General features: G+C 53.1%; 1 protein-coding gene across 1 annotated transcript; it reads right to left on the minus strand.

Moving 5' to 3' along the window:
- Positions 1–465: 465 nt before the first annotated feature.
- LOC125628912 (phospholipase A2 inhibitor and Ly6/PLAUR domain-containing protein-like) lies at positions 466–6578 on the minus strand. The gene is made up of 5 exons (XM_075122815.1): positions 6530–6578; positions 4885–5001; positions 4374–4526; positions 4038–4181; positions 466–626 (listed from the first exon to the last, which is right to left on the minus strand). The coding sequence occupies exons 1-5, from the start codon at positions 6576–6578 to the stop codon at positions 466–468; spliced, it is 624 nt and encodes a 207-aa protein (XP_074978916.1).
- Positions 6579–7777: the final 1199 nt, after the last annotated feature.

Raw genomic sequence — 7777 nt, forward strand, 5'->3', positions numbered from 1 at the left:
CAGGGGAGCTTAGCCAGCCGGTGCCTTTCCCCAGCGATGGGCCTTGCCTTCCGGGAGGGGGTCCAGGCAGGACTCCTGGGTTCCATTCCCTGGCCCTGCAAGGGGAGAGGGGTCCAGTGGTTAGAGCAGGGGGCTTGGGAGCCAGGACTCCTGGGCTCTATCCCTGGCTTTCAGAAGGGAGTGGGGTCTGGTGGGTTACAGGGTGGGGTACTGGGAGTCAGGACTCCCGGGTTCTATTCCTGCCAGCATCACTTGTGCACAGATAGGGGCGGGGGGGGGGGGGCGGTATGGGGCAGTCAGGGGACAAGGAGCTAGGGGGGTGCTTTCCCCACAACTCGCTTTATTCAGCCAATGCACAAAAGGAACCCACAATCTCCCCCAAAGAGAAGCAGCAGCAAGTGGCTACTGAAGGGAGGTGCACTGCAGCCCAGCAAGCAGCAGAAGGGGAGGATGCCAGGCCGGGGCTCAGGGCTCCCCGATGCCTCCACCGGCCCTGGGAGCTGGGTAGCACTTGGCCTGGCTCAGGATCTCCACCACGCCCTTGGCGTATTTCTTCAACAACAATCTCTTCACGCAGGCGCCAGGGGAGCCGCATCTAGCCGCAGTATTCCTCAGTATGATGTTACCTGGACAGGGGGAGAGACGTGATCGGGGGTTCCCAATTCCCCCCCCCCCGACCCTCATGAGGTCTCTCACACACTCCTCTCCCAGCAGGACTGCATCCGGCTCTGCAGGCAGACTGGGGTCTAGTGCTCAGAGCAGGGGGCCTGGAACAATGTGAGAACATAAGAGGAATGGCCCTCCTGGGTCACACCAAAGGTCCATCTAGCCCAGTATCCTCTGGCCAATGCCAGGTGCCCCAGAGGGAATGAACAGAACACGGAATCATCCAGTGATCCATCCCGTCGCCCATTCCCAGCTCCTGGCAAACAGAGGCTAGGGCCACCTTCCCTGCCCATCCTGGCTAATAGCCACAGATGGACCTGTCCTCCAGGAACTTCTCTAGTTCTTGTTTGAACCCTGTTATAGTCTGCGCCTTCACAACATCCTCTGGCACGGAGTTCCACAGGTTGACTGTGCATTGTGTGAAGCAGTACTTCCTTTGGTTTGTTTTATACCTGCTGCCTGTGGTGACCCCTCGTTCTTACGTTAGGAGGAGTAAATAACACTTCCTTCTTTACTTCCTCCACACGCTTCAACCTTCTTTAGACCTCGATCATATCCCCCCTTAGCCGTTTCATTTCCAAGGTGAAGAGTCCCACTCTTATTAATCTCTCCTTATATGGCAGCCATTCCATCCCCCTCATCATTTTGGTTGGCATTTTCTGAAGCCTTTCCGGTTCCAAAAGATCTTTTTTGAGACAGGGCGACCACATCCGTCCGCAGTGTTCAAGCTGTGGGCGTCCCATGGATTTATATTTAGGCAACACGATCTTTGGGGTTAGATCTCTGTCCTATTCTCTGTCCCTTTATGAATGATTCGCAGCATTCTGTTTGCTTTTTTGACGGCCGCTGCACATGGAGTGGATGATTTCAGAGAACTCTCCACAGTGACTCCAAGATCTTTCTTGAGTGGTAAATTTGACACATCATTGTGTATGTCTACTTGGGATTACGTTTGCCCATGTGCATTACTTTGCATTTATCAACACTGAATTTCCTCTGCCATTTTGATGCCCAGTCACCCAGTTCTGAGAGACCCTTTAGTACCTCTTCACAGTCTGCTTTGGACTTTACTATCTTGAGTAGGTTTTTATTTTCTGCAAATTTTCCCACCTCACTATTTACCCTTTTTTCGAGAACATTTCGGAATATGGTGAATAGCACTGGGCCCAGTGCAGATCCCTGGGGGACTCCCACTATTTACCTCTCTCCCTTCTGAAATCTGACCATTTCTTCCTACCCTTTTTTCCCTATCTTTTAACCAGTTACTGAGCCATGAGAGGATTTTATCCCATGACAGCTCACTTTGCTTAAGAGCCTTTGGTGAGGGACGCTTTCTGAAAATCTAAGTACACGAAATCCATGGGATCCCCCTTGTCCACACGCTTGTTGACCCCCTCAGAGAATTCTCGTACACTGGTGAGGCGTGATTTCCCTTTACCGAAACCATGTTGACCCTTCCACAACTAATTATGTTCATCTATGTGGCTGACAGTTCTCTTCTTTTCTATAGTTTCAATGAGTTTGCCCTGTACTGAAGTCAGACTTATTGGCCTGTAGTTGCCGGGATCACCTCTGGAGCCCTGTAGCCAGACAGCCAGCCCCCCCCCCCCCCCGCCCCCTCAGACCAGCATTGCTGGAAACACAGGAGGAAGCCGGAACAGGGCACTTAACATATATTCCAGCTCAGCCTTTGAAGCTGTGAAAGCACAGGTGTGCTGCTACAATGTGCCTCTAGGAACAGATACAACGATTAAGCTCACAGCAGGCAGAGGCCCTGTGACAGACATGGCTCTTAGCCCCTACTAAATAGCGTGATGCACACACCCCAACATCCTAGGTGTGAAAATATTTACCCTGATAAAAGAAATGTCCAGTTGTCGACACTTATTGTTTCTCTCCCTTGCAAGTGTAAACTACTCTTGCGAAAGCTGGCGTCACCCAGACAGACCAGCCCCAATTTGGCATAAGAAAGGAGAAAGAGAATAAAGGAGTACAGAGGTATAAGTAGGGGACCTACAGCACCATGATTTTGGAGTGCTTTTCACTATCTATCTGCTGGTCAGATAAGTGACAGCCTCCCAAGGCTTCTGCAGCTAAGAGGGTCCCTAAGCCTTGTCCCTTATTCGTCTTTCCGTGGAATTGAGTGACCGATCCTGGCTTGGCACCGCTGGAATCGAGAGATGCAAGGAGGGTAAGAAGCACCCACACCTGATCTCCTATCTTTAGTGAACACAAATTTTGAAATAGAGCTCTGTACTTTGTTTTCTTTCTTTGGGATTGTGGCTTCAGTTTTGTAACTTGTTTGTGTGTGTAACATCTCTACATTTAAATAAGTAGGCTACTAGCAATTTTGTAACCACATGATTAGAATCTAGCTTAATAAATTTTGGGAACCATTTGTGCATAAGCCTGACTTGTTTTCTCTGGTTTACTGTAAAGCAGCCAACACAATGAAAGAACCTCAGCCGTTTTGGCTCTAAAGCCTGGCCATTAGGTGAGAGTACTAAGAGCCTAGCGTTGAGTTGTGCCGCCTCCACGGGGCAAACTCTTGGGGCACCTGTCAGTCAAACCTGGCTGCCCGCTGCGAAGGAGCTCTGAGCTCTAGCAGTTAAAGTGACGGGTGTGGAGAGGCTCTTAGTGCTGCCATTGGGGCACCTGTCAGTCAGTATTGACTGCCGCTGCGAAGGAGCTCTGAGCTCTAGCAGTTAAAGTCACGGGTGGTTAGGACCTTGGGGCATCCGTCAGCCTAGCCTGGGCTGCCCGCCGCGAAGGGACAGTGCGTCCTAGCGGTTAAAGTCACGGATGGTATAAACGGGCATAGCTGGCACCTCACCGAACATCCTTGGCCATCGGCTAACAAGCCCTTTTTCGAAACAGGCGTGTCATTAGCCATCCTCCAGCCAGTTGAGACAGAAGCTGATTTAAATGGTAGGTTACAAACCACAGTTTGTAGTTCTGTAATTTGACATTTGAGTTCCTTCCAAACTCTTGGGTGAATCCCATCTGGTCCTGGTGACTTATCACTGTTTAATTTATCAATTTCTTGCAAAAACTCCTGTAATGACTCCTCAATCTGGGACAGTTCCTCAAATTTGACACCAAAACAGAATGGCTCTGGTTTGGGAATCTCCCTCCCATCCTCAGCCGTGAAGACTGATGCAGAGAATTCATTTACTTTCTCCGCAGTGGCCTTATCCTCCTTGGGTGCTCCTTTGGCATCTCGGCAAGTAGGACTCCTGGGTTCTCTCTGCAACTTTGCCAGGGGAGTGGAGTCTAGTGCATGAGAGCAAGGGGGGCTGGGACTGAGCCGGGACACCTGGGCTCCACCTCATGCTCTGTGTTCAGACCCCGCCCGCATCTGGAGGACTTACCCAGTGCTAATATCCCAGATTCCACAACACAATGGTCCTCGGCGCCGGTGCAGGCCAAGACCCCCTTCCCGTTCCAGAAATATGACCCCACTCTGAGGAACGACGGGCACTGCCGGCCGTTGGGGACGGAGCTCACAGTTGGCACTGAGAACAGTCAGACACATACAGTCAGCCAAGGGTGGGGAGTCACCACACATTGGGCTCAATCCCAGCTCGGGGAAGGGAGTGGGGTCTAGTGGTTAGGAATGGGGGCTTTGGGCTGGGAGCCAGGACTCCTGGGTTCTCTCCAGGCAGGTGTGGCCGGAGCAGGGCTCTCGGTTTGCAGCAGACACACACCTGGGATGGCCCCGGCATTGCAGCCGTCGGTGTCACAGCAGGCGATGTTCGCCAGCACGGTGACATTGTGCGGGTACGTCAGCGAGAAGGGGCCGGGCTCACAGTTCTTGGGCTGCAGGCACGATTTACCCGTGTAGTAGAAGGAGTTTCCGTCTGTGGAAGGGAAACAGAGCATCACCTCTGAGCTCCCCAATGGACCCCCAGCCGCTCCATCCTCCCCTTTTGTTCCATCCACCCCACCCCCAACTAATCTCATCTCCCCACCCCCCGTGATAAAATCCTCTCTTCTGTCTGATCCAGGCCCCACAGCCACCCACTGCAATACCCCATCTCATCCCATCCCCCGTCAATGACATTATCATTCCAGACTGAGCAGTCCCTGCTCCTGGAGAGGAGCGGAGACTATTGGTTAGAGTAGGGGGAGGGGCTGGGAGCCAGGATTCCTGGGTTCGACCCCTGGCTTCAGGAGGACAATGGTGTCTACACTGAGTAGAAATCTTCTTTAACTCACCCAGCCTCATCTCTGCCACGACGGTGATGCAGGTCCCTTCTGAGGGGGCGCAGGGCTGCAGGGGGCCGGAGCACGATTGCTCTCTGGACGCACACACCTCGCATTGCAGAGCGCTCCCTGGAGGTTGGAAAAATCCATTCTCAGTACAAACCCCAGCTCCACACCCCTCCTCAGGCAGTGCCTGTGGGCGAAATATCACCAGGAACCAAGAGGTGGCGCTGTGGGAGTTGTAACCACCACTGCATCCTCACTGAACGTGTGGTCAGGCAGATCTTGGAGAAATGCCACCTGCTTTTGCAGCAGTTCTGCCCAGTTCCATTTAACTCTCCGGATGGGGAAAGGCATCTTGCTATCTGGTCATTTCTATCTTACTCAAAACCACAGACAAGTCTGTTTGCTGCCTGAGTGTCTGTGGCTAGAATACATTTTCAGCTGCTGACGTGGCTATCTGGGGTGCAGCTTGTGCCTGCGAACAAACCCCACACATCTGTGTAGACAGAAAAACAAGAATTCGGCTGCTCTGAAGAGGGGTTTCTGCCTGGCTTTGCAGTGAACCTTTCTCACACACACACAGACCCCGCCGTAACTCTCTGCTCCAGGCCTCTGCCTCTCAGAGTTACATCAGCTCAGCCACACTCGACTTCAGCCCACTTTTCATGGCTGATCCTGCCAATTCTCTTCTTCAGAATACAATTCACGCTTGTTAACTCTTTGGATTAATGGCTCTTCGTCTCCAGCCAGCGATCCCACGAGCATCAACTCTTTCCTCTCCAGAGCGTGGGGGCCTTTAAATTCATTACGTGAGCATAAGGTAGTTTTAAGAAAGAAAGAAAGAAAGAAAGAAAGAAAGAAAGAAAGAAAGATTTTCCCACTTTGGTTTTTTTAGAGCATTCATGTGGAAAAATCAATTAAACATTAGAACACCTTCCCCGCCCCTTCTATGTCCCTAGATGGTTGCAAAGTTATATTATCCCTATCAAAGAAATATGGAAACTGAGGTAGAAAAAAGATGTGTTCAATTCAGTGTTAGAACCAAGAAGACAGCTGAGAAATCCTCACTCCTGACTCCCAGCCCACTCTAACCCACGAGATCCCACGCCTGTTTCAGAGCCACGGAGAGAGCCCGGGAGTCCTGATTTGCAGCCATCTCTGCTCAAACTCACTACACCCCAGCCCGCTTCTACAGCTGGGGAATGAGCCCAGAAGTCCTGGCTCCCAGCCCCCACCCGTTGCACCCCCATTCCCCTTTCAAACCCGGGGAATAAACCCAGGAGTCCTGACAGGAATCTCAGCGCTGACAGGCAGGGGAACATTTTTAGGCAGGATGACATGTGGACGGGGGTGCTGCTCCTCATCCGGATGACCCCAAGCTCGGGCGAGAGCTGGAGGAGAAACGAGAAGAAGGAAGGACAGACAGACTCAGACCCGCTGGCCAGGCCCCTAGCGTGGGCTGTGGGAGTCCCAGACTCCAATCCCTGCTCTCCCCGAGTCAGCCGGGGGACGTGGCTATGGGTTTTCCTCTTGCTGGTTTTACCCACAAATTCCATCCTGACCCCAGAATCTGCCATCCACAGCGGCACGTTCCCCTAGTGAATTCCCGACCCCACCACCCGGCTCCCTGTGACCGCGTATGGATGGGACTCACCTGTGGCCAGGAGAGTTGACAGCAGGCAGAGGGGCAGAGCCACCCACATGGTGCCTGGATGTTAGCTGCAATGACAGAACAGTGAGGAAGCATCTGGCTGTGGTTTTATCCAGCAGGTTGGCAAATACCTGCCCCATGGGGGATCGGCTGGGGCTGCCCCATGACATCCTGGTGGACCCGGAGATGGGAGATTTCACAGCCCTGCATGTGACATTGTCTGATCAGGTGATGCAATGTGTCTTGAGGCCAATTCCCTTGTGCGTTAGTGGAGACCAGTGGTTCTCAGCCAGGGGTCCATGTACTCCAGGGGTACACACAGGTCTTCCATGGGGTACATTAGCTTATCTTGATGTTTGCCTCATTTTACAACAGGCCAGATATAAAGCACGAGTGAAGTCAGTACGAGCTAAAATTTCCTGACACAATGACTTGTTTGTGCAGCTCTATGTACGATCCACTGAACTGTCAGAACAATATTTATATCCCATTTTTATATCCCAAATATTTATATTTATATAACCCTGCACCCCAAGCCCGGTGCCTGGCAGAAGCACCAGGTGGCGGGGGAAGCCCCAGCGCCCGGATCCCAGCTGCGGCTGTGGCCCAGGGACTGGAAGAGCTCTCACCCCCAGTTGGCGGCGGGACAGATCTTTCCTGGTCTTGGGGACGTGGGTGGGAGGGCTGCAAGGGGGTGGGTGGACTGGGACAGGACTGTGGGGGGAACCGGAGCAGGGCCACGGGGGAAGGGGCAGAACAGGGGTGGGACTGCAGACAGAAGGGGCGGGCGGACCCCTGGGCCTGCACAGCCCAGCCTTCCCGGCTTCTCACTGGCCACCATGAGCCTGAAGTAGCAATCGCCGCCGATGGAAGAACAAGAGACACATGCAGCGTGCGGCCAGCTGCTCCCCAGGGCCGGGCAGCTGAGCTCTCACCGCTGTGACCTGCCCTGGGGTCCCGGTTGCTGTCCTGTGGATGCCGTCCCTCCCCTTGACCTCCAACCTAGACCTCCCCCACTGCAACTGGAGACCATTGCTCCTCGTTCTGTCATCTGCCACCACTGAGAACTGCCGAGCTCCATCCTCTTTGGAACCCCCCTCAGGTAGTTGAAGGTGCTATCAAATTCCCCCTCACTCTTCTCTTCTGCAGACGAAAGAAACCCAGTTCCCTCAGCCTCCCCTCCTAAGTCACGTGCTCCAGCCCCCTAATCATTTTCGTTGTCCTCCGCTGGACTCTCTCCAATTTGTCCAC

The sequence above is a fragment of the Caretta caretta genome, chromosome 24 (genome assembly GCF_965140235.1).
Source record: "Caretta caretta isolate rCarCar2 chromosome 24, rCarCar1.hap1, whole genome shotgun sequence".
Taxonomy (NCBI): Eukaryota; Metazoa; Chordata; order Testudines; family Cheloniidae; genus Caretta; species Caretta caretta.

Bases quoted from the DNA above. Each gene is read 5' to 3' on its own strand.
- LOC125628912 (XM_075122815.1), bottom strand. From the start codon at position 6,578: ATGTGGGTGGCTCTGCCCCTCTGCCTGCTGTCAACTCTCCTGGCCACA. The intron at 4,527-4,884 runs GTGAGTTAAAGA...TCCCTTCCACAG, and splicing joins CGTGGCAGAGATGAGGCTGG to ACGGAAACTCCTTCTACTAC. The intron at 4,182-4,373 runs GTGTGTGTCTGC...GACTGTTCTCAG, and splicing joins CAATGCCGGGGCCATCCCAG to TGCCAACTGTGAGCTCCGTC.